We start from the raw sequence: 27,885 nt of genomic DNA on the forward strand, positions 1-27,885 counted from the left end.
TATTATATGGTCTCATTCATTTAGGGAATATAAAAATTAGTGAAAGGGAATAAAGGGAAAGGAGAGAAAATGAGTGAAAATATCAGTGACGGTGACAAAACACGAGACACACCTAACTCTGGGAAACAAACAAGGGATGGTGGAAAGGGAGGTGAGCAGGGGGTTGGGGTGACTGGGTGATGGGTACTGAGGGGGACACTTGGACAGGATGAGCACTGGTTGTTATGTCATATGTTGGCAAATTGTTATGCAACATGTTGGCAAATTGAACTCAAAAAAAAACAAAACAAAACAAAACAAAAAACCTTTTAAGTAGGGTTGTAAAGATGCAGGTATGTGAATCTGCTCTTTCCACTATAAATTTTATGAAGTTTAAATATAGACACGTATTCCCAATGAAAATTTAGTGTTCTAATTGAAATATACCATAATTGTAAAATACATGCTGGATTTTTAAGACTTCGAATGAAAAAAATATGAAATATCTCAGTAATAATTTTATATTGATCACAAGTTGAAAGGATATTTTTTGACGTATTGTGTTAAATAAAATATATCAACTTTAAAAAAATAATATGCTGTCTAAATTATAAAGTTTTAAACAATTAGTTTGTAAAGACAACAAGATAGAGTAACTGAAAATATTAACGGGAAAAAGTAAAATCATATACCCCCCCCACACACACACACACACACAGAAAGAGGAGAGAGGCAAACTATCCTGGATGAACATAAAATGGTAAGTTTATTTACAAACGTTATTTTCCAAAATTATACTATCCAGTTGGCTTTCACTTCCTACTAATCTCATGAACCCATCTCCATAAAAATTATGCTTTAGAGGCAAATCAATAAGCTAAATCTATTTTCATTGATTCTGTTTTAACTTAATTGCTCAGTTTTTTTGTCAATGACATTCGCATTTCTGATTCTTCTAGGTAGAGTTGCCTGTACTTTTCCAATTCTATTTTAAGTTCCTGAGAATTTCTTATTTGGGATTGAAGTTCAGATTCCAGCTCTTTAATTCTGAGTGCCACTTGACTTCTTATTGAAGCATCATGACTTGCTCTTAACTGCTCTAAGTTTTCTTGAGATGCTGCTTGTCTCTAAAGCAAATTAAAAGCACAGTTTTAAAACAGCTAAAACTTGAGTAATTATAGTATATTTCTTTCCTTCAGTTGGGACTCAATGATTCAGAGAGCAATTTTAAATGTGTAAAAAAAGCTGAAGTGTAAAATATTTATCACCAATGTCACCTGAATTGAATCTGAATGATAAAAATAAAGTTTAATCATTCTTATATTAGTACTCATGCAATCTGATACTTCAAAGAACAAGAGAATCAATTAAAAATTTTAAAAAGTGCATAATACAACTTGAGAATAATCTGTTTCTTGATTTCTGCTCAGAGCATGTTCTCAGTCAGAGGTCCTGAGGCCAAGCCCTGTGTCGCACCCAGTATGGAGTCTACCCAGGATTCATTCTGTCTCTCTGTCTCTCCCCCTCTGCCAATCCCCCTGCTCATGTTCAATAAATAAATAAGGAAATAAATAAATAAATGAAATCTTCAAAAAGGAAGAATAACCTAGGAACGGAACATGGAGCCCAATGCAGGGCTTGATTTCACAAACCTGAGACCAAGACCTGAGCTGAGATCAAGAGTCTGCTGCTTAACCAACTGAGCCACCCAGATACTCCATGGTAAAAGTTTTAGTTTTTTAAATTTATTTATTTTTAAAGATTTTATTTTATTTATTCATGAAAGCCAGAGAGAGAGAGAGGGGCAGAGACACGGGCTGAGAAGGAGGCTCCACCCTGGGAGCCCGATGTGGGACTCGATCCTGGGACTCTAGGATCACGCACTGGATCAAATGCAGGTGCTAAAACCACTGGGCCACCCAGGAATCTCCATGGTAAAAGTTTTATTTTATTTTACTTTTTTCCCCATGGTAAAAGTTTTAAATCACAATTTTTTCTTTTCCTCTTAATAGTCTTGTTTCAGGGGATCCCTGGGTGGCTCAGCGGTTTACCACCTGCCTGCGGCCCAGGGTGTGATCCTGGCATGGAGCCTGCTTCTCCCTCTGCCTGTGTCTCTGCTTCTCTCTTCCTCTCTCTGTGTATCTCCTGAACACATAAATAATTTCTCAAAAAAATAGTCTTGTTTCACACATACTGGTCATAAATCATTCTGAAAGATCAATTTAGTGAGAATAATGATGAAAACTGAAATCTTTACAGGGAGGAACGAATGCCTCCAGAAATATACCAAACAGATTGCTGTAAAGGAAGCAGAGGAAACCTACACAATGCATATAACCAAAGTGTAATTTGTAATGAAATAAATGAAAGCGTATCACAGATCAATAAACTAACCTGTAAAAATAGATTGACTTCTTTTAATCTTTCTTCTACAATCAATCTTACTCTCTGGTCAATCTCCCATTTATAATACTTTTCTACTTGAATGCCTTGTACCACATTGACTTCTGCATGACTTCTGAGGTTTACTACTTTTTCTTCCAAGTTCTTTTTAATCTGTTTTAGTTTTTCACATTCCCTCTCTGTTGCTTTCATAGATAATAACTCCTGTTGAAGAACTTGATTTTTTGCATCCAGGTCTATACATCTTGAAGATTCAGTTTCCAATCTTGCTCTAAGATCACCAATCTGCATGAATAGAACAATACAGTTTGGAAATGGAATGAAATTAGTTTAACTCAAAACTATAACCAACATTTTAAAAAACATTTTATGTTTAAGTCTCTGTACTGAACCGTAGGCTCGAATTCATAACGTTAAGATCAAGAGTCATATGCTCTACTGACTGAGTCAGCCAGGTGCTCCCATTTTAAAATAAATTCATTTGCAATAAAATATAATCTATAGTGTAGTAGAGTCTTAGAATGTGGAACCCTGAAGCATTTAGAAAATTAAGAACAAAGTTAAAACCACTAGGAGTTACTAAAAAAGATCTCTGCTATCATTGTCTTTGCCACACAACATTTGTACTTCATTTTATGCTTTTATTTTTCTATGACTGCTTCAGATCTTTCCTCCATAAAATAACTGTAAGTCACCTCTTAGTATAAAGTCTCTTATATAGGCAAATTGAATTCAAATAAAATTTTAAAAAAGAAAAGAAAGTCTCTGGCCCCTTCCCCCATCCTAACACACCATAATTTTTAAAAATTATTTATTCATAAGACACATAGAGAGAGGCAGAGATATAGGCAGAGGGACAAGCTCCACAGGGAGCCCGATGAAGGACTCGATCCCAAGGCCCTAGGATCATGCCCTGAACCAAAGACAGATACACAAACCACTGAGCCACTCGAGTGTCCCAATGAATACTCCCATTAATTTTTAAAAAGTTCTAGTAATATCATATTGACTTATGTAGGTCTGAACCAATAAATGCTTCCTAAGAGAAGACTTTGAAAATAAGACTCTAATTATTGAATCTATAAATACTGATTCTAAGCCACAAGCCTTTTTCTGAATTACAAATGACTTACATTAATTTGAATTGCATTCCCAGGAGAAATGATTCTCAGGATTAAGAAACCACACCTCTCAGTATAAAAATTTAGTGAGATGAAACATATACTTTCGGACAAAAAAAAAACCACCTAATTGAATAGTATTATCTTATAATCCTCTGTTACTCCCACAAAACAAGGGAACATACTAAGCACCAAAAACCACCACTGAAAAACCTGACAGGGTTTCAGTGATTCTGAGTTGGGAAGAACTTCTTTCTTCTGGATATGATTGATAAGACAGGGTAAGTGGATGTGGTGGTTTTATAAATTTTTTGACACTTCTCCCATGATAATCCCACCCCTTAAAATGTGCTGACCTTAGTAATTGGTTTCCAGTGAATAGAATTCGGCAGAACTGCTGTGTGATTTTTTTAAGGCTAGGTTAAAAAATGTGATATAGCTTCCATTGACATTCTTCTTCTAGGGAAACTAACCCTTAGAATCTAGCTGCTGTGGGAAGCCCAGACCACCTGGTGTGTCTTCATGTAGACATTTCAGCTGAGACTGACCCAGCTAACGTCCTTGCCAAAAGCCAGCCTCAACAGCTAAACATTTGCATGAACATGATTTTAGATGATTCTAGTCCCCAGCTTCCAGTCATCTCAGCTGACACCAAATGAAGAAGAAATGAGTTGGCCTTACTCGGCTTTGCCTAAACTAAATACTTGTGAACCAAATAAATGCTGTTTTGAGCAACTAGGTTTTCAGGTGGTTTATGATGCCGCAATAAATAACTGGCACAGAAACTGATATTAAACATGGGGTGCTGACATTAAAATATTTAAACCTGAACCTCCTTTGTTTTTTGTTTTTTTCTTCCCCCCCCCCCCCCGAACCTCCTTTGAACCGAGAGGTAGGTAGAAACTGAAAGGATGTAGGGAAGAGTAAGAATGAAAACCAAAAGGGTTTCCAACAGACTGTTAATGGAAACCTGATGGCCCTTGAAGAGGCTGACAGTAAAGGTTCCAGGCAAGTGAAGAAAATGACACTAGAGGAAAAGGAACTCGTGCCACAAACCACTTGAAAGTAAAACGGGACACAAAAGATAAACTAAACAAGGTCTATGCAGTATGAAAGACCCAGACAAACTGGGTGCAAATATTTTCTCCACATTTATAGCCTTTCCATATGCTGAAATGTCAAATAATGCTAAAATAAAGAAATGCATCCTGGGTCAAGAGCAAATCCAGGAAAACATGGCCTATGGATGAAGCCAAGATTATAAAACCTTTTGTTAAGACCTCAGAAGGATTTCAGGTATGCCTCAAATTTCTTTAAGGATCTTAAGAGTATGAGCTTCACAGGAGAGCCCAGTTGAAAAGTTTATCTCAAAAAGATCCGGGAGACTGGCTTTTCTACTGACATAAAATCAATCCATTGATTCTCACAGAAAAACTCAAGAAGTTAAGAAAATTATAGCATCAAAACCACTGTTTGCGAGCTTGGACTAAAAGAGACCTAGATAGCACGGACTGAAAATAGGCCTTTGGGTCTTAGAAGTCCCCACAGGGAGGCAGCAGGCTGAAAACACAACTGCAAACACAGGTCATTGGACAGAACCAAGAGCTCAGAGAGGATAGACAGCAAAGAGCCATGGAGAAAAATTTCCATGGTTTCAGACTAAGTCTGACTGAAAAATGGACAGCATGCATCAGGCTGCATTTCAAACCTGCTATGGTCTAGTGTGACTTCCATCTTCTTTCTGAATGGAAGAGTCTTTAGCAAGTAACCAGAATGTTGTGTTTTCAATAGTAGAGAATCGTTCTCTTTAATTCTCAAGTCTTCATTCCTATTGAGAGAACCTGCACTCCAGGGACTAAAATTTAGACAACAAAACCCTGGCACCTTATCCCCGCTGCATCTGATTAAGATGGCAAGATCTTGGACTCCATCCTGAACCCGATGCCATGATAACTGAGATTTGTCGGAGGTACTGGGAGGAGGTGAGTGCATTTTTCATGTGAAAGGAATATCGAACACTGTGGCCAGTGGGTAAATTACACTAAAAATTGCGTTCTTCATGTGTTCATAGGTGTTCCAGTATTCCATTAAAACTAAACAAAACAAAAAGACCGTGGGCTAACCTTAGTGACTTGCTACTAACGAACAGACTATGGTCAATGTGATGTTGTGTGTATTCCAAGGCTAGGCTACAAAAGGCAACACAGCTTCTGCCCTGTTCTGTATCTCAGCCTGCTTACTCGGAATTTAGCCCCTCCTCTTGTGAGGAGGCTCAGGCCACAAAGAGAGTCCAGGTGTGCCAGTGTAAGCATTTTGGCTGCCTGCCCTAACTATAAATCTAGGCAACAGCCAGCATCAACAACACCAGACATGAACTTTTTCTCTTGGTTTTTCCCCATTTAGGAGGACATTATCTGTGCATTTTTTCATATATTCCCTTTATTATGTTGAGGTATGTTCCCTCTTAAACCTACTTTGTGGAGGGTTTTTATCATGCATGGATATTGTACTTCATCAAACGCTTTTCCTACATCTATGGAAATGATGATGATTCTTCTTTCTTTTATTAATATGGTGCATCACACTGATTGATTTGCAGATACTGAATCACCCGTGTAACCCAGGAATAAATCCCATTTGATCATGGCGGTGATTTTCTTAATGTATTGTTAGATTCAGTTTGCTACTATTTTGTTAAGGATTTTTGCACTAGAAAATTGGCCTGTAATTCTCTTTGTGGTGTCTTTATCTGGTCTTGGTGTCAGGGTAATGCTGGCCTCATCAAATGAATTTGGAAGTTTTCCTTCCTCTTCTGTTTTTTGGGACGGTTTGAGAAGAACGCATACTAACTCTTTCTTTAAATGCTTGGTAGAATTGGACTCTGAAGCCATCTGGTCCTGGACTTGTGTTTGTTCCAAGTTTTTGGATGAGTGATTCAATTTCTTGGCTGGTTAGCATTCTGTTCTACTTTCTTCCTGCTTCAGTTTTGGCAATTTATATGTTTCTCGGAACTTATCCATTTCTTCTAGGTTGTCCAATTTGTTGACATATATTTTTCATAATATTCTCTTATAATTGTTTGGATTTCTGCAGTGTTGGTTATTCTCCTCTGTCATGTGTGATTTTATTTGGGTCCTTTCCCTTTTCTTTTTGAGAACTATGGCTAGAGCCTTATCAATTTTATTAAATTTTTCAAAGAACCAGCTACTGTTGATCTGTTCTATTTTTATTTGTGTTTAGTTTCTATATCATTTATTTCCACTCTAATGTTTTTTTAAAGATTTATTTATTGGGGCGGGGGGGAGGGGCAGAGGAAAAGGGAGAGAGAGAATCCACCAGTAGACTGAGGTTGGAGGCTGAAGCAGGCTTCAATCCCAGGACCCTGAGAACGTGACCTTAGCCAAAATCAAAGAGTTGGTCAGTTAACCAACTCAGCCACCCAGGACCCCCATTTTTCCTCTAATTTTTATTATCTCCTTCCTTCTGCTGGCTTTAGGTTTCATTTGTTGTTCTTTTTCTAGCTTCTTTAGGTGTAAGGTTAGTTTGTGTTGAGATTTTTTTTTTTTTTTTTTTGCTTCTTGAGGTAGGCCTGTATTGCTATATATACTTCCCTCTTAGAATCACTTTGGCTGCATCTCAAAGGTTTTGGACAATTGTGTTTCCATGTATTTTGAAATTTCTTCATTTATTTCCTGGTTGGCCCACACATTGATAGTACGATGTTATTTCACCTCCATGTATTTGTGGTCTTTTCAGACGGTTTTTTGTAGTCCACTTCTAGTTTCATAGTATTGTGGTCAGGAAAGGTGCATGGTAGGACTTCAAACTTTTTGTACTTCCTAAGGCCTGTTTTGTGGCCTAATGTATGATCTAGTCTAGAGAATATTCCAGATCTGTATTCTAATTTCATTTATTGCACTCTTCATCTCAGATTCTTTTTAAACTCTTCTATCTCTGTTGTAAGGGTCTCACTGATGTCTTCCATTCTTTACTCAAGTCCACTGAACATCCTTATGGTCACTGCTTTAAATCCTCCACCAGGCACGTTATTTCTCTCTCTCACTTAGATCTCTGGCCCTGTGGCATTATCCTGTTCTTTCATTTGAGATAAATTCCTCTGTCTTCTCATTTTGTCTAGGTCTCTGACAGTTTCTCTGGGTTAGAAAAGCCAGTTATGTCACTTGTTCCTGAAAGTAATGGACCACTGAAAATGGTCCCGTAGTGCCCAGGGCCTGGTGCTTGAGGGAGGGTCTCCAGGGTGTGTGGCATGCACTCTGCTACTGGGTTCTGGCTCCTCTATCCCTCAGGCCAGTCATCTGAGAGATAGGTTCTCAGTATCTGCTGTGGGCAGTGTTTGGTACTTGGCCTGAATCTAGCAGGTTTGAACTAGCTTGCGAAATGAGACCTGTCACACTCCACTGGAACTGAGACCCTGCAAAACTCTGGTCGGGACACATGGTGTCTGCAGGGGTTTGTACTGGTCTTCTGGGGGAAGGGCTTGCTGTGCTGGAACTGAGGCAAGCATGATTGAAAAGGGCAGTTCCCCTGGAGTGCAAACGGGTGGTGGCTGGTGTAAGCAAGTTAGGCAGCTGGTGTCAGAGTGGCACTGATTCCCACAGGTGGCTCTGTGTTTGTGCTCAGGGCCAGGGGAGGGAAATGGCACCAGCCAGCTGCTTCCGTTCTGTGTGCCTCTCTCCAAGTATAGTGCCCTACACATTCTACCGTAGCCAAGCCCAATAACCTTTAAAATTCCAGGCTTTAAGACCTCCATAGTTGCAAGAACTCAGGAAATTCAGCCACTCTCCTTTTCCAAGCCAGTAGCTACGTGCATTCCCAGGTGTTCTCTCCTGCCCTTCGCTGGGACCACTACTCCCTCCCATCTGCTGCAGATAGGATCTCTTTCTCTTCTAAACTATATCTCTGTACTTCCAACTTTCTTTAAAGTGGCCTCTTCTCTCTCTTTAGTTGTGACCTTTGTTCTGTCAGTATTCAGGTAGATTTCTGGGGTATGTAGGATGAGTTGATAGGTATCTAGTTGTATTAGTGGGATGAGGTGAGTCTAGGCTCCTCCTACCCTGCCACCATCTTCCTTTCTCTAAGACATTTTTTCTAAAGAATCCCTTCAATTACAAATTATTAAAACTAGACAAGAACTCCTCTTTTAAATTTCCCCTCATGTTAGGGGAGAAAAACGACTGGCAAGCAGAGAGACATGTGATTTGAAGTATAACAGCTGAACAACTAGTAAAAGTTTAATAAGCAAAACGGAACCTTTTATCTGAATTCAGGTAACTGCAATTCTAAAAGAAAGAGGCAGCATTGAGTGCTTTTAAATCAATAATCTTCATTCTCCCTTCATCAGTGATGAAATAAGGAGAACGTTATGGAATAATTTCTAATCTTTTCATTAGCGAAACAAATGTATTATCTTTGGCACACTTAAATTAAATATAATTTCTCCTTTATCTTACTGCAAGCTTATTTTTCAGGGGAGGTAGTAAGACTATCTCATCTTTATATGTACTAAAATGCTTCTCCATATCATATAGGTTCACTTTGAAATTTTTTTGTGATTCAAATTGCTCGCCTACTATTTGTCTCTGATAATTTGATTATTTTTAAAAATATTTAATTTATTTATTCATGAGAGACACACACAGAGAGACAGAGGCAGAGACACAGGCAGCGAGAGAAGTAGGCTCCATGAAAGGAGCCTGACGTGGGACTCAATCCTGGGTCTCCAGGATCACGCCCTGGGCTGAAGGCAGTGCTAAAAACCACTGAGGACCCGGGCTTCCCTGATAATTCAATTAAATGCAACAAGATATTTTACAGGTGTATTCTTGACATAATGTAATGAAATGTTTATTCTATTAATTATGTATTGACCTATCAAAGTACAGCTATGCATATCTTTCTATTTCAGTAAAAGAAGATGGATACAGGCAACTCTGTTTTCCAAGAATGTAGGATCTGTGCCAAGAACGGGATCGGCGCCAGTCTTGTATGCACAAGAACCAGGTCAAAAGAGTATCTAATTGTGAACTTTAAGATGATGGATTAGCAAGACTTCCAAACAGGAAGGCTGATAACCCAGAGTTAATCCTTTATATCCTAGATGGTGAAATCTATGGGTGAGTCTATGCATTATAACAAGTTCATAAAACACAACGAAGTACATAGTAGACAGTGGATCCTACAACCAAGACGATGGAAATGGATGCGGGAGGCACTGAGTGAGAAACTACAGGTATTACTGGAGAAGAGAAACGGGACTCTATCTTTTTGAGCCTGGCTTCTCATTGGGTCAGGTAGTCAGCAAGACATAAGCTGGCAAAAGGCTCCTTCAAAAAGTATAAGTCTCTACAGGAGTAAAGTTAGGTTCTACTACATTGACTTATTACATAATTGTAATATAAATGAGTGGTAATTTGCAAGAGGACCAGGAAAGAATTCTCATAAAATTTGATTTGGTAGTGGCCTAAAGATAGACATATAGGTCAATGTATTAGAATTGAGAATCTAAAAATAAACTCTCAAATTATGGTGGATTGATTTTCAACAAGGGTGTCGAGACACTAAAATGGAATAAGAATAGTCTTTTTAACAAATGGTACTGAGACAAATGGATATCCACACACAAAGTAATAAAATTAGACCTCTACCTCATAACATATGTACAAACTTAACATGAAACATTAAGAGCTAAAATTATAAAACTCATAGAAAAAACAGGTGTGTATGTTCGTGATTGCATTTGGCAACAGTTTCTTAAATATGGCATCAAAAGACAGAAACAGATTAAGGATTTCATCAAAATCTAAAAAATAAAAGCTTCTATGCTTCAAATGTAACCATCAAGCAAAAGTGAAAAGGCAAGGTGATGAATAAAATATTTGAAAATCATATCCCTGATAAGGGGTCTGTAGTTAGGATATAGATAGAACTCTTACAATAATGAAAAGACAGTCCAATATAAAAATGGGCAAAATAAATGATTAGTTCTTTAAGCAAGATATAGAAATGAATAATGACCACATATAAAGGTGAGATGCTCAACATCACTAGTTCTAAGAAATATGCAAATTAAAACCACAAGACAGATGGAACTCAACAAGTGTATTATGCTAAGTGAAATAAGTCAGAGAAAGACAAATACCATATGATTTCACTCCTATGTGGAATTAAGAGGAAAAAAAACCAACAACAGATGAACATAGGGGAAGGTGGAAAAAAAGGAGAGAAAGAGAGGCAAACCATAAGAGACTCTCAACCATAGAGAATAAACTAAGTGTTGCTGTTGAGGTGGGCAGGGGGGGCTAGATGAGTGATGGGTATTAAGGAAGGCACTTGTACTGATGAGCACTGGGTATTTAAGTGAGGAATCACTAAATTCTACTCCTGACACCAATATTACATGATATGTCAACTAACGAGAATTCAAATAAAAATTTTAAACAAATGAAAATACCCCTACAACGTGTCATTTTACACCCAATAGGATAGCTATAACAAAAACAACAGATAATGACAAACATTGACAAGAATCAGGGAAAATGAGAATCCTCAAACACTGGTGACATAAATGTAAAATGGTGCAGCCAGTTTGGAAAATAGTCTGGCAGTTCCTCAAAAGGTTTAAACCAAAAATGTTAAAGGTCCTTTAACATATGAACTAACAATTCCATTTATAAGTATATACCCAAGAGAAGTGAAATGTTCACGCAAAAGCTTGTACATGCGTATTCACAACAGCATTATTAACAACAGCCAAAAAGTGTAACAGCTCAAACGTCCACCAAATGATAAATACATAAATAAAATGCGGGCTGTCCATATGGTGGGATAGTATTCAGAACTAAAAAAATAATAAAGTTCTGACACATGGCACAAAATAAATCTAAAAACATGCTAAACCAAAGAAGGCAGTCACAAAGGATCAAATATTTGGTGATTCCATTGAGATGACCTGTCCAAAATCAGCAGCAAATTGATAGAGACAGAGACTAGAACGGTGACTACCTATGGCTAAGAAGAATAGGGAGGGGGAAACTAGCATGAGGTGCCAGTTAAAGGGCATAGGGTTTATTTTTACGGTGACAAAATGTTCTAAAATGGATTGTGGTAGTCTTTGAATATGCATCTTATGTTCATTATATCTCAATAAAGTTATTACCAAAAATATATATCAAGTATGTAAGATTAATAGGAAAATCTGTATTTTACTGCTCAAAGCACAGAGGGATTTATTTCCCAATGATTTTAGAGTCCCAAAACTAATTAAAAATTACCTTCTGTCTTAGCATATTAATCTGAATTTCCATTTCCGTTTGACTGGTTTTTAAATCTCCATAGAAAGGAAGCTCTCCATTTTCATATTTACTTAACATCCTTCTTAACATGTTTAAGTGGTTCTTAAGCCTGCAGAAGGTATAGAATGAGTAAGTCAGGTCCTTCAAGAAGAAATATTTAATACTTATTTAAATAGATAATATGTTCTATCACATAAACAAATCTATACTTATGATATCTCATTTGTTCCAATCTCTCATTGTTTGAGAGAATACCAACTAAATTACATTGCTAAGTAAAAAAAATATGGAAAAGATTTTTATGACACATATGGCAGTTAAAGAGTTAACAGGGTAACTATATTAAGAGTTCTTGTAAGTTATTATTAATATCTATTTTCAGTATGTGAATATAAAAATTAATCTATTATTAGGTAGTAGAGGCTAGTAATCCACGGTGAGGAAGAAAAGCATCCTCATCTATTAATGTTTTATAAAGACACAAAAATACATTTTGGTACCCACCTACCACAGTCTAAAAGAAGGAAAGAAAATACAGACAAAAAACATCAAAGGAGATCATTCAAAACAGAAAGAGAAACAGGAAAGAAAAATATTTATAAAGTTTGAATTCAGAGGAAGAAGGAAGAGGCAGAGCTGTAGAAGAAAGGAAATCAGCAGAGAGGGAATGTATGATGATGGCCTATGAGACTGTTTTAAACAAAAATCGAATACCTTGGCTAGTACACTCTTAGGAAAGTGAAGGATGCCAAACAATGCAGAGAAACAAAGTTAAATGACAGAAAAGTTTTGGCGGATCAGAGCAAAACTTAAATACTCAGCAAATAAGCAGAAAGGAAGCCAGGTGGGAGCTTCAGAGACATCGGAAAGACTTTTTTAAACATCTGAGTAGTGAAATTGCTCATTTTATTCTTCATGAACTCAGACATATATTTTTGTATGAATGATATATTTTATAACTAGAAAATGCAGGAAGAAAATGTAAGCCACTTGAGTCAGAGATGGCAGAGCAAGAGGAGAACATAGTTTTGTCTGATCCCAGAAATCCAGCCAGAGAGCTTTCAAATCATTCTGAACACCTGTGAAATCAACCAGAGATCTAAGGAAAGAATTGCAGCATTTCTACAAATAGAAAAGTGACCACTTTCTGCAAGTCTTGGTTAACTTTCACCTTCAGAGTTACATTCTATTCTTTCACTGTACTTAATTTTATTTCTATATACATGTAAGTCCTGCTTGTTTTTCCTTAGGGATATATTTCTCTAACAAAAAGACATAGGATATGGTATATTGCTCAGTTCTGTTCAACTGGGTGATAATATCTTTTTTTACAATTTATTCATGATAGTCACAGAGAGAGAGAGAAAAAAGAGAGAGAGAGAGAGAGGCAGAGACATAGGCAGAGGGAGAAGCAGGCTCCATGCACCGGGAGTCCGACGTGGGATTCGATCCCAGGTCTCCAGGATCACGCCCTGGGCCAAAGGCAGGCGCTAAACCACTGTGCCACCCAGGGATCTCCGATAATATCCTTTTTATTTTGACTTTTAATTTCCATTTTTACACTTACATCCTAGACTTTCCTTGTATTTAATTTTATTTTTGTATATATACAAGGTTTCCTCTTAACCATTTGGGGATGCAATTTCCTAACAAAAAGACCAAAATTCACATAGTATCGGTGTACTGCTCTGCTCTCTTGATCTCTCTAATTCTATTATCTCCTTTGTTAACCTTTAAATTGGCTTCGGGTCTCTTCTGATTTGTTTAGCATGTATTTATCTGGGGTCATTCTTGATATTTTTCTATTCTGTTCTCTCACTCATCTCTTCTTCTCTGGACAGAATGACAAGATGGAAAAACTCACCGCCACAAAGAGAACAAGAGGTAGTACTGACTGCCCGGAACCTAATCAGCATGGATAGAAGGAAGAGGCTGGAGCGAGAGTTCAGAATAATGACCATCAAGATAATAGCTGGGCTTAAAAGACACACAGAGGACACTAGAGAATGCCTTTCTGGAGAAATAAAACAACTGATATCTAATCAAGTTGAGATAAAAAAAGGCTAATCTTAGTGAGATGCAATAAAAAATGAAGGTTCTAACTGCTAGGATAAATGAGGCTTCACAGAGAAGTAGTGATATAGAAGACAAAACAATGGAGAATAAAGAAGCTGAGGAAAAGCAAGAGAAACAACCACTGGACGATGAGAGGAGAATTTGAGAGATGAGTCGTACCACACAGCAAAACAATGTTAGAATAATGGGGATCCCAGAAAAAGAGGGGAAGGAGGGGGCAGAAGGCATATTTGAGCAAATCATAGCAGAGATCTTCCCTCATCTGGGGAAAGAAACAGGCACTCAAGTGCCAGGAGGCACAGAGGACCTTCCTCAAAATCAATAAAAAACATGTCAATATCTCCATATAATAGCAAAGCTTGCAAATTTCAGACACAAAGAGAAAATCCTGAAAGCAGCTTGGAACATGAGGCCCTGAACCAAGAAGGAGAGAAATATTCAACTGGCAGCGGATCTATCCAAAGAGACCTAGCAGGCCAGAGAGAGCTGGCATGATATACTCAGGGTGCTCAATGAGAAGAATCTACAGCTAAGAATTTTATCCAGCAAGGCTCTCATTCAAAATACAAGGGGAGATAGAAAGCTTCCAGCACAAACAGAAACTAAAAGAATTTGTGATCCCTAAAACAGCCCTGCAAGAAGTGGTAAAGGGGAACGTTTAAGCAAACAGAGAGCCCAAAAGTAACACAGACCAGAAAGGAACAGACACAGTACACCAAAACACGGACTTGACACGTAATACAATGGCACTACATCCATATCTTTCAATCGTTACTCTGAATGTAAACAAGCCAAATGCCCCAACCAAAACACACAGGGTATCCCAGTCGATTAAAAAAAAAAAAAAAAAAAAAAAAAAAGCAAGACCCATCGATATGCTATCTGTAAGAGACTCATTTTTAGACACAAAGACAACCCCAGATTGAAGGTGAGGGGGTGGAAAACCATTTTATCATATTAAAGGACATTAAAAAAAAACTGAGGTGGCAATCTTGATATCAGACAAGTTGTATTTTAAACCAAAGACTGCATTAAGAGATGAAGAAAGACACTATGCCATAATTAAAGGGTCTATCCAAAGAGAAAATTGAACAATTATAAGTTTTAATGCCTCTAAAGTAGGAGCAGCCAACTATATAAACCGATTTTCTGTTAAGATTTCATTTATTTGAAATCTACATTTATTTGACACAGAGAGAGAACAGAAGCAAGGGGAGCAGGAGAGGGAGAAGCAGACTCCCCACTGAACAGGGAGCCTGATGAGGGCTTGATCCCAGGACCCTGAGAACATGACCTGACCAAAGGCAAGGGCTTAACCGACTGAGCCACCCAGGCCCCCTTATGAACCAATTAATATCAAAATTAAAGGAACACATTGATAGTCATACAATAATAGTAGGCACTTTAACACACCACTCACTGTAACGGCCAGATCATCTAAGCAGAAGATCCACAAGGGCACAAGGGCTTTGAATGACACACTGCACAAAATGGACTTCACAGATAACTTCAGAGCATTCCATCCTACAGCAACAGAATACACATTCTTCTCGGGTGCACATGGAACATGTTCCATACTAGATCATGTACTGGGTCATAAATGAGGTCTCAACTGATACCAAAAGATTGGGATCATTCCCTGCATACTTTCAGACCACAATGCTTTGAAACTGGAACTTGATCACAAGAGGAAATTTGGAAAGAATTCAAATACACGGAGGTTAAAGAATCAAGCCAGGGAATAAAAGCACAGTTTTAAAAACCTCATAGAAACAAACGAAAATGGAAACACAACTGCTCAAAACATCTGGGATGTAGCAAAGGTCATCCTAAGAAGGAAGTATATAGCAATACAAGTCTTTCTCAAGAAATGAGAAAGGTCCTAAGTACACAAGCTAACCTTACACCTAAAGGAGCTGGAAAAGAACAGAAGATTAAAACCTAAAACCAGCAGGAGAAGAGAATTCATAAAGATCAGAGCAGAAATCAATGAAATAGAAACCAAAGGAACAGTAGAACACATCAATGAAATCAGGAGCTGGTTCTTTGACAGAATAAGATCAATAAACCCCTGGACAGACATATCAAAAAGAGAACGGACCCAAAGAAATAAGATCGTGAATGAAAGAAGACAGATCACGAGCAGCACCAGAGAAATACAGACAAATATAAGAACACATTCTGAGCAACTATATGCCAACAAAGTAAGCAATCTGGAAGAAATGGATCCCTTCCTATCAAAATTGAAAACAGGAAGACACAGGAAACCTGAACAGACCCATAACCAGCAAGGAAATGGGAGCAGTCATCAAATATCTGCCAACAACCAAGAGTCCAGGACCAGGTGGCTTCCCAGGAGAATTCTACCACACATTCCAGGAAGAATTAATCTATTCTTCGGAGCTGTTTATAAAAATTAGAAATGGAAGGGAAACCTTCCAGTGTTCTCTGTGAGGCCAACATTACTCGGATCGCAAAACCAGAGCAAGACCCCACCCAAAAGGAGAATTACACTCCAATATCCCTGATGAACACGGATGCCAAAATTCTCACCAAGACACTGGCTGGGAGGATTCAACACTACATTAAAGGATGATTCACCATGTCCAAGTGGGTTTTATGCCTGGGCTGCAAGGGTGATTCGACACCTGCAGATGAATCAATGTGATACACTACAGAAATAAAAGAAAGGATAAGAACCATAGGATCCTCTCAAGAGATGCAGAAAAAGCAGTTGACAAAGTGCAGCACCCTTTCTGGATCAATACTCTTCACAGTGCAGGGAGGAGGGGAGCATATCTCAATATCATAAAAGCCATCTACAAAAAGCCCACACCCGATGCCATTCTTAATGGGGAAAAACTGAGAGCTTTGCCGCTAAGGTCAGGAACACAACAGGGAGGTCCACTCTCTGGACAACCAGTGTTGTTCGACATAGCCTCAGCATTTAGACAACAAAAAGAAATAAAAAGGCGTCTGAATCAGAAAAGAACTCAAACTCTCACTTTTCTCAGAGGACATGATATCCTATGTGGAAAACCCAAAAGACTCTACCCCAACATTGTTAGGACCCTTTCCTGAATTCAGCAAAGCAGCAGGATAGGAAATCCATGCACAGAAATCAGTTGCATTTCTATACACTAACAATGAGATGGAAGAAAGAGAAACTGAGGAGTCAATTCCATTTACCATTGCACTAAACACCATAAGATACCTCGGAATAATAACCCACCCAAAGAGACAAGGATCTGTTACTCTGAAGACGACAGGACATTCTGGAAAGAAATTGAGAAATCATAAAGAACTGAAATCATTCCATGTTCATGGATTGGAAGAACAAATATTGTTAAAACGTCTATGCAAGCTCGAGCAATCTCTACATTCAATGCAATCTCTATCAAAATACTACCAACATTTTTTTAAGATTTTTTATTTATTTATTCAATTTCATTTATTTAATAGATAGAGAGAGAGAGAGAGAGAGAGGCAGAGACACAGGTAGAGGGAGAAGCAGGCTCCATGCAGGGAGCCCAACGTGGCACTCGATCCTGGGTCTCCAGGATCACACCCTGGATTGAAGGCAGAGCTATACCGCTGAGCCACCTGGGCTGCCCCCAATTCTTTGCATACAGCTGGAGTAAATAATACTAAAATTTCTTTGGAACCTTAGAAGACCCCGAATAGCCAAAGGTATGTCTGAAAAACGTAGCCAAAGCTGGTGGCATTAGAAGCCAGTCTTTAAGCTCCATTGCAAAGCTGTGATCAACAGGACAGTATGGTCCTGGCACAAAAGCAGGACATGTCAATCAATGGTCCAGAAGAGTAAGTCCAGAAGTGGACCCTCAACTCTATGGTCCACTCCTCTTCAACAATACTGGAAAGAAAATCCAATGGAGACAAAGCAGTCTCTTCAACAAATGGTGTGGGAAAATCAGACCACCACATGTAGAAGAATAAAACTAGACCATTTTCTTACTACCATACACAAAAATAGAGTCAAAATGGATGAGAACACCCAAATGTAAGATAGGAATCCATTAAAATCCTAGAGGAGAACACAGCCAGCAACCTCTGTGACCTTGGCTGCAGCAACTTCTTGCTAGACATGTCACCCAGACGCCAAAATGACTTACTGAGACATCATCAAGATAAAAAGCTTTTACACAGCAAGGAAACAGTTGACAAAACCAAAAGACAACTGACAGAATGGCAGAAGGTGTTTGCAAATGCCTTATCAGATAAAAGGCTTGGTATGCAAAGTCTATAAAGAGCTAATCAAAGTCAACCCCCAAAGAAAGATAACCCAATGAAGAAATGGGAAGAAATGATAAGGACATGTCTCCAAAGAAGGACAACATATGGGCCAACAGACACATGAAAACATGCTCAACATCAGTTGGCACCAGAGAAATACAAAATCAAAACCATGGTGAGTTTCCCCCTCACACCTTTCCTAATGGCCAAAATTAGCAAGTCTGGAAATGACAGATGTTGGCAGGAATGCAGAGAAAGGGGGGATTCCTTCTTACGATGTTGGTGGGAATGCACACCTGGTGCAGCCACTCTGGAATCCAGTACCAGAGGTCTCAAAGAGCTGAAAAAGGAGCTACCTATGTAAAACCAGCAAATTGCACTAGAAGGTATGAATCCCAAAGATCACTTTGGTCAGGATCCAAAGGGGCACCTGCACCATATGTTTATACCAGTAAATATCCACAATAGCCAAACTAGGAGATCCGATGTTCTTTGAAAGAGGTATGTATAAAGAAGGCGTGATATAAATAAATAATCATATTTATTTATTTATTGGACAGAGAGAGAGAGAGGGAGGGAGAGAGAGAACAGAATATTACTCAGCCAATAAATAATGAAATCTTGGGACCCCTGGGTGGCTCAGTGGCTGAGAGTAGGCCTTTGGCTCCGGGCATAGGGGAAGGGAAGGAAAAGTAAAACAAGATGAAATCAGAAAGAGACACAAACCATAAGTCACTCAATACTAGAAAACAAACTGTGGGTTGCTGGAGGGGAAGGGATTGGGGGCGATGGGGTAACTGCCTGATGGGGATTAAGGAGGGCACGTGATGGCATGAGCACTGGGTGTTACATAAGACTGATGAATCACTGAACTCTACCTCTGAAACTAATATTACACTATAAGTTAATTAATTTGAATTCAAATAAATAATATAAAATAAAAAGAAATACAAGCAAATCCAAGATAACTTTTGATGTTGTTATATGACACAGTTAAGTTTTTAGAGATTAGGATATCTGCTCTAAGAAAAGAACACTATTAAAAGGAAAGATTACCTAAGAACAAAGATATCTTGCAGAAAAAATTCACGGTGGACAATGAAAAGCGCAGTTGACAATATATGTCAAAGGCATTGTTGTTATTATTTAAGGAATCACGGAAGAGTAAATGTAGTATTTTGGCAAGAATTTCTATTTAGGTTTTTATAAACTACAATTACAGATAAATTAGTTAATTAATGTTAAAGTGATGTGAAATATTAGTCTTACCCAGTATTCTCTTTTTCCAATTCCTCATTTTTCTTCACTTCTTGATCCAAAACTGAACTGCTCCAACATTTCTTTAGGTTTTCCTTTTCATCACCACACTTTGGAAACAATTTTTTAAGAACATTAGTTTCAAAAATCAAGAGACTCCTTCTTCTTTTATAAAATGCTATTTCTCATGAATCCATGAGTAATATGTGTTTAGACAGGTTTATAAAATACATATAAAATGTAGGTTATGAACCAAATGTCAATGAAAAGAAATCTCAAAAATAAGGATGTTTGTTAAAACAGCTTCAACTGAGTTTATATTTTCATTTTTGTTTCTAGAATTTAAATTGCCAAAATTTACTTGGGAAATACAGAGGTTTTTAATCCACATTAATGAAAAAATCTTTAAGGTGGCTATACTTACATCTGAGTTTCTAGAGATGTCCTAGAAGCAGTTTCACCAATGTCTTAAGATACTCTGGGTTTTGTGAGATCACAGCTTAAGATACAGTCTCTGAAAAATTCCCATACTGTCCCCATTATAATTTTGATGATCATCTGACTTTAGGATGAGATACTCTCCTTCTCTGCAAGCATTTCAAACATTTCTCTGCAAGATTTCAATTCTTCTTTTCTATTGACCACTTTTCTCTCTAAATAAAATTCAAGGCTTCCCAATATTCTATAAAAACGTTTCCTTACTCTTGCAGCATTTTCGATCATCTTGCTTTTCCCCTTTCACTGGACTCGAACATTCTTTAATGTGTCATCTCAGCCACAGATTCATCTTTTCATCGCGTCTTTTACACTAAAATCTGACTTTCAATCCTGGAATTCCACTAAAAAGTTTTGACAATCATCAAGGATCTGTTTTTACAAGTCCTGATCCTGCTTTACTTCTCAGCAGCAGCTGAAAACAATGCCACATCTTCCCTCTGCTCTTCTAATCCCATTTCATTTCTAAATGACAGCAAACGCTGACATTCAGTCCTTGGACCCTTGCTATTCCTCTTTTTCACATCCTCTCAGAGTTCTCCAAATCCCAAGGCTTCAAAACCAGATGCTCTATTCTATACTTTCAGCCTTGACCCATTTACTGAGGTCATGTGTATGCTTCCATCTTCCTTCTAGTTCCTCATAGACAATATTTTCAACCACACATTCAATACCTGTTACCTGATGTGCATTACCTTTCTAGTTAGCTAATCTGTTATTTTTATATATTTTTTAATTTATGTATTTGAGAGAGAGAGAGCATGAATGGGGAGAGGAGCAGATACAGAGTGAGAAGCAGACTCCCTGCTGCAGAGGGAGCCTGATGTATACAGGACTCGATTCTGGGACCTTGAGGTGATGACCTGAGCCTAAGGTAGATGTTTAACCCACTGAGCCACACAGGCACCTCACACAGTTAATCTTGTACATTTTATCTTGACTCTTTTTGGGATTACTTTGAGTTTTTTTAAAGATTTATTTATTCATTTATTTATTCATGAGAGGTACGGAGGGAGAGGGCGGGGGGGCAGGGAGAGAGAGGCAGAGAGAGAGAGAGCAATGGAGAAAAATTTCCATGGTTTTCAGACTAGTCTGGACTAAAAATGGACAGCATGCATCAGCTGCATTTCCAACTGCTATGGTTAGTGTGACTTCCATCTTCATCGAATGGGAAGAGTCTTTAGCAAGTAACCAGAATGGTTGTGTTTCAAATATAGAGGGAATACGTCTCTTTAATTAGTCTGCATTACTATTGAGAGAACCCTGCCCTCCAGGGACTAAAATTTAGACAACCAAAAACCATGGCACCTTATCCCCGCTGCATATGATAAGATGGCAAGATATGGGACTCCATCCTGAACCCGATGCCATGATAACTGAGATTGTCGGAGAGTACTGGGAGGAGGTGAGTGCATGTTCAGTGCAAAGGAATATCGAACACTGTGCCAGTGGGTAATGACACTAAAATTGCGTTATTCATTGTTCATAAGGGTGTTCCAGTTTCCATTTACAACTAAACCAAAACTAAAAAGGAAGAGGGGCTTAAACCTAGTTGGACTTGCTACTAACGAAAACAGGCTATGGTCAATGTGAGGTGTGTGTATTCCAAAAGGCTAGGCTACCAAAAGGCAAAAACGATTCTGCCCTGTTTGTATCTCAGGCCTGCTTATGAATTAGCCACGCCTCTTGTGCGGGGCTCAGCCACACGAGAGTCCAGGTGTTGCCAGTGTAAGCATTTTGGCTGCCTGCCCTAACTATAAATCTAGGCAACAGCAGCATCAAAACACCAGACATGACTTTTCTCTTGGTTGTTCCCCATTTAGGGGACATTTCTGTGCATTTTTTCATATATTCCCTTTATTATGTTGAGGTTATGTCCTCTTAAAACCTACTTGTGGAGGTTTTTATCATGCAGGGATATTGTACTTCATCAAACGCTTTTCCATACATCTATGGAAAATGATGAGATTCTTCTTTATTTATGAATATGGTGCTCACATGATTGATTGCAGATACTGAAATCACCCGGTAACCCAGGAATAATACCATTGATCTGGACGGTGATTTTCTTAAGTATGCTTAGATTCAGTTTGATACTATTTGTTAAGGATTTTTGCACTAGAAAATTGGCCTGTAATTCTCTTGTGGTTGTCTTTATTGGTCTTGGTGTAGGGTAAATGCTGGCTAATCAAATGATTTGGAAGTTTTCCTTCTTTTGTTTTGGAGGACGGTTGAGAGCAACGCATACTAAATCTTCTTTAAATGCTGTAAGACTTGGACTCTGAAGCCATTGGTCCTGGACTTGTGTTGTTCAAGTTTTGGATGAGTGAGTTCAATTTCTTGGACTGGGTAGCATTATGTTATACTTTCTCGTGTCCAGTTTTGGCAATTTATAGTCTCGGAAACTTATCCATTTCTTCTAGGTTGTCCAATGTTGACATATATTTTTCATAATATTCTCTCTTATAATGTTTTGATTTCGCAGTGTTGGTGATTTCTCCTCTGTCATGTGTGATTTTATTTTGGGTCCTTTCCCTTTTCTTTTTGAGAACTATGGCTAGAGCCTTATAAAATTTATTAAATTTTTCAAAGAACAGCTAATGGTGATCTGTTCTAGTTTTATTTGGGTTTGTTTCTATATCATTATTTCCACTCTAATGTTTTTTTAAAGATTATTTTATTGGGGCGGGGGGGAGGGGCAGAGGAAAAAGGGAGAGAGAGATTCACCAGTAGACGAGGTTGGAGCGAAGCACGCTCATCCCAGGACCCTGCAGAACGTGCCTAGCCCAAAAATCAAAGAGTTGGTCAGTTAACAACTCAGCCACCAGGACCCCCATTTTTCCTCTTATTTTTATTATCTCTTCTCTGGGGCTTTAGGTTTCATCTGTTGTTCTTTTTCTAGTTCGTTAGGTGTAAGGTTAGTTTGGTTGAGATTTTTTTTTTTGTTTGCTTCTTGAGGTAGGCCTCGTATGCTTATATACTTCCCCTTTAGATCACTTGGCTGCATCTTTCCAAGGGTTTTGGACAATTGTGTTTCCATGTATTTTGAAATTTCTCATTTATTGTCTGGTTGGCCCACACATTGATAGTACGATGTTATTTCCCCTCAATGTATTTGTGGTCTTTTCAGACGGTTTTGTTAGTCCACTTTAGTTCATAGTATTGTGGTAAGGAAGGTGCATGGTAGGACTTCAAACTTTTGTACTTCCTAAGGCCGTTTTGTGGCCGAATGTATGATTAGTTAGAGAAATTCCAGATCTGTATTCTAAAATTTTCATTTATTGACACTCTTCATCTCAGATTCTTTAAAACTCTTCTATCTCTGTTGTAAGGGTCTCACTGAGGTCTCCATTCTTTATCAAGTCCATGAACATCCTTATGGTCACTGCTTTAAATACCTCCACCAGGCCCGTTATTTCTCTTCTCACTTAGATTCCCTGGCCTGTGGATTATCCTGTTATTTCATTGAGATAAATTCCTCTGTTTATCATTTTGTCTAGGTCTCTGACGTTTCTCGGGTAGATAAAGGCCAGTTATGTCACTGTTCCTGAAAGTAATGGCACCACTGAAAATTGGATCAGTCGTGCCCAGGGCCTGGTGCTTGAGGCGGGTCTCCAGGGTGTGTGGCATGCACTTGTACTGGGTTCTGGCTCCTCTGCCCTCCGGCCATCATCTGAGAGATAGGTCTCAGTATTGCTGTGGGCATGTGTTTGGTATGGCTGATCTAGCCGGTTTGAAAAGCTGAGAAATGAGACCTGTCCATCCACGGGACTGAGACCCTGCAAAACTCTGGTCGGACACATGGGTCTGCGGGGTTTGTAACTGGTCTTCTGGGGGAAGGGCTGTGTGCTGGAACATGAGGCAAGCATGATTGAAAAAGGGCAGTTCCCCTGGAGTGCAAACGTGGTGGTGGCTGGTGTAAGCAGTTAGGCAGCTGGGTCCGAGTGGAAATGACCAAAGGGTGGCTCGGTGTTTGTGGCTCAGGGCCCGGGAGGGAAATGGCACCGACACGTGCTTCCGTTCGTGTGCCTCTCTCCAAGGATAGTGCCCTACACATTACTACCGTAGCCAGCCCAATAACCTTAAAATTCCAGGCTGTAAGACCTATCGTTTGCAAGAACTCAGGAATTCAGCCACTCTCCTTTGCCAAGACAGTAGCTACGTGCATTGCCAGGTGTTCTCTCCGGCCCTTAGCTGGGACCACTATCACTCCCATCAGCCTGCAGATAGGATTCTCCTTCTCTTCTAAACTATACTCTGTACTTCCAACATTCTTTAAGTGGCATCTTCTCTTCTTTTAGTTGTTCCCTTGTTCTGTCAGTATTCAGGTCGATTTCTGGGGTATGTAGGATTGAGTTGATCGGTATTAGTTGTATTAGTGGGAGAGGTGAGTCTAGGACTCCTCCTACCCCTGCACATCCTCCTTTCTTTAAGACTTTTTTCTAAAGATCCCTTCAAATTACAAATTATAAACTAGACAAGAACTCTCTTTAAATTTCCCCCTCATGTTTAGGGGAGAAAAAGGACTGGCAAGCAGCGAGACATGTTGATTTGAAGTATAACAGATGAACAACTAGATAAAAGTTTAATAAGGAAAACGGAACCTTTTATCTGAATGCAGGTAACTGCATTCTAAAAGAAAGAGCGCAGAGTGCTTTAAATCAATAATTCATTCTCCTTCATCAGTGAGGAAATAAGGAGAACGTTATGGAATAATTTCTAATCTTTTCATTAGCGAAACAATGTCTTATCTTTGGCACACTTAAATTAAATATAATTTCTCCTTTATTTACTGCAAGCTTATTGTTCAAGGGGAGGGTAGTAAGGACTATCTCATCTTTATAGGTACTAAAAGCTTCTCCATATCATATAGTTCACTTTGAAATTTGTTTGTGATTCCAATGCTCGCATTACTATTGTCTTGATAATTGATTATTTTAAAAATATTTAATTTAGTTTCATGAGAGACACACACAGAGAGACAAGGCAGAGACACAGGCAGCGAGAGAAGTAGGCTCCATGAAGGAGCCTGACGTGGGATCATCTGGGTCTCCAGGATCACGCCTGGGCTGAGGCAGTGCTAAAAACCACTGAGGACCCGGGCTGCCCTTGGATAATTGCAATTAATGAAACACAAGATATTTACAGGTGTATCCTTGACATAATGTAATGAAATGTTTATGCTATTAATTAGTAGTGACCGCTCCAGTACAGCTCTCCTCTCTTTTCTTTTCAGTAAAAGCAGCTGGATACAGGCACCTGTTTCCACGGATGAATGTCGGCTCTGTGCCCGAACGGCTCGGCGCCCGTCTTGTATTGCCCACGAACCCAGTCAAAAGCTATCTACTGTGCCCTTTCAGTGATGGTTCGCCCGCCTTCCAAAAGGACGGCTGATCACCTTACGCTTATGTTGTTCATCTCGTTATTCCTAGATGTGACATCTATGGGTGAGTCTATGCCCTATTCGACTAAGTTCAGTAAACACCAAGATTTGTCCCTAGTCGCCCGTGGCTCCCTCCACCCCGGCTGGACTGGCTTTGCGGGCTGCCCTGGGAGACACCTTCCGGTCTACCTGGAGCGCGCACGGGGCCTCTCTCTTTTTGCGCCTGGGCTTCTCCTGGGTCCGGTGAGTCCGCCCGCCCTTCAGCTGGCCCCCCGAGTCCCTTCCCCCAGTCTCGTTCTCCCGGCGTAACGGTAGGTTTCCTCCCTGCTTCGTCCCCTCCTGTCCTCTCCCTGAGTGGTCCTTTGACGCGGCCCGGCCCGCCTTTCCCTCCCCTTTGCTTTGGTGTGCTCCCCGACGCCCTCGGGCCCGTCTTCGCCTTGCGCCTCTCACCCTCCCCTCTCCACTTCTGGTGCCTTGCTTTTCCCCCCCGGTGTCGAGCCCCTACCTGCCTACGCCTAGGCTTTTCCCCCCTGGCTGCGCCCCACTGGCTCTCCCCCCCCCCCCGTCCTCCCTCGCCCTCTCCCTCCTCCCTCTGTCCCCACCCTTCCCATGCCCCATTCCGCGCTCCATTCTCACATCTCGCCCCCCCCGGTGTGTCTGTTGTGCTTGCTTTGGCCCCGTTCTTCCCTCTGGCTCCCCCGCCCCGCCCCCGCCCCCGCTCCGGCTTCCTTCCCCCTCTCCCCCCCCTTCCCCGCTTCTCTGCCTTCCCCTTCCCCTGTCACCCTCCGCCCCCCGTGCCCAGGCCCGGGCTTGCCTTCCCCCTCTTTGCCCATCCTTCCCCCTGCTCTCCGGGTCCTGTCGTTGGCTTCTCGCTAGCCCTCTTTCCCTGCCTGCCCCAGATAGTCCCTCTACCCCTGGGCCCACCCCTGCTTCGTTCTTCCGCGCTCGCGCATGGCCTTCTGCCCCCCCTATCACGGTGCGCTGCTCCCCCTCCTCGTTCTCCCGCCATCTGCCACAGTTAAAATCCCACACGACGGCAGGGGAAATCAATCACGTGTATTAGCTAAGTGAACGAAGGCCGGCGCAAGCCCAACCTCCCTCGTGATTTCACTCCTATGTGGAATTACTCTTCCGCCTTTTAGCGGACAAAACCCAAAAAAAAAAAAAAGAAAATGGGCAATAAAAGGAAACAACACACCCTCACGAGAACAAAAAAACCCACAAAAACCCATCACACCGAGAAAAAGGAAACCCCACCTACCCCCCGGTGAGGAAAAGACGGTGGGAAGGGGGAGAGAAAAAACAGGCGATGGAGAAGATGAGAGCCGGAAAGAGCAGGGGAGATAAGAGACCCGAGGAGGAGAGAAACAAAGAGGAGAAAGAGGTGAGAAAAGAGAAGAGGTAAAGAATATAAAACAAAAGGAGAGAGAGAAAGAGCGAGAAGAGAGAAGGAGAGAAAGAGAGAGAGAGAGAAAGAGAAAGAGGTGAGCACGAGAGGGAAAGAAAGAAAAAAAAAAAGGCAGGAGAAAGAGAGGAGAGGGTGGAGAAAGAGAAGGAAAGAGAGGCAAACCATAAGAGACCTCGCAACCATATGAGAATAAACTAAGTGTGCTTGTTGAGGTGGCAGGGGGGGCTGATAGCTAGGCGTCGTGGCCAGGGGGGGGTAGATGAGTGATGGGTATTAAGGGAAGGCACTTTGTGTAACTGATAGCACTGGGTATGGTATAGTGAGGAATCACTTAAGTTCTACTCTGACACAAAATAATGATATGTCAGTCAACTAACGAGAATTCAATAAAAAATTTTAAACAAAATGAACATACCTACAACGTGTCATTTTACACCCAATAGGGATAGCTATAACAAAAACAACAGGATAATAGTGACACAAACATTGAAAGAATCAGGGAAAGGAAAATGCGAATCCGCAAACACTGGTGACATTAAATGTAAAATGGGCAGCCAGTTTTTTGCAGCTTTGCAGCCAGTTGGACAACATAGTCTGTGTTGGCAAGTTCCTCAAAAGGTTTTAAACCCCCAAACCGTAAAGGTCTTAAGATATGAAACTAACAATTCCTTCCATTTATAGTATTACCCAATGAGAAGTGACATGTTCACGCAAAGCTTGTATGCCGTAGTCACAACAGCATATTAACAACAGCCAAAAAAATGTATATGGATTGTTGTAATAACAGCCAAACGTCTCTCCACCAAATGATTAAATACATAAATAAAATGGGCGGGCTCTTTTTTTGTTCCATATGGTGGGATTGGATAGTATGGAGATGGGGGATAGTTTCAGAACTAAAAAAAAATAATATAAAGTTCTGACACATGGCAAAAAATAAATCTAAAAAACATGCTAAACCCTGAAGAACGGCCGAGTCCCCAAAAGGATCAAATATTTGGTGATTCCATGAGATGACCTGTCCAAAACCAAAATCAGCAGCAAATTGATAGAGACAGAAGCTAGAACGGTGACTACCTAGGCTACAGAAGAATCGGGAGGGGGAAACTAGCATGAGGTGCCAGTTTTAAAAGGGCATGGGTTATTTTTACGGTGACAAAATGTTCTAAAAATGGATGTGGTAGTCTGAAGACTGCA

The 27,885-nt window shown here is 39.9% G+C and overlaps 1 protein-coding gene across 1 annotated transcript in view; it reads right to left on the minus strand.

Annotated features, from left to right (window-relative positions):
• Positions 1 to 887: 887 nt before the first annotated feature.
• LOC119876103 (ankyrin repeat domain-containing protein 26-like) overlaps positions 888 to 27,885 on the minus strand; it is a 54,897-nt gene continuing 27,899 nt past the window's right edge. Inside the window, exons 3-5 of the mRNA XM_038532070.1 lie at positions 11,795 to 11,924; positions 2,374 to 2,667; positions 888 to 1,106 (exon numbers count right to left, since the gene is read on the minus strand). Coding sequence (XP_038387998.1) covers positions 888 to 1,106; positions 2,374 to 2,667; positions 11,795 to 11,924 — 643 coding nt within the window. The remainder of the gene's footprint in view (positions 1,107 to 2,373; positions 2,668 to 11,794; positions 11,925 to 27,885) is intronic.

Source organism: Canis lupus, chromosome 2 (genome assembly GCF_011100685.1).
Source record: "Canis lupus familiaris isolate Mischka breed German Shepherd chromosome 2, alternate assembly UU_Cfam_GSD_1.0, whole genome shotgun sequence".
Lineage (NCBI taxonomy): Eukaryota > Metazoa > Chordata > Mammalia > Carnivora > Canidae > Canis > Canis lupus.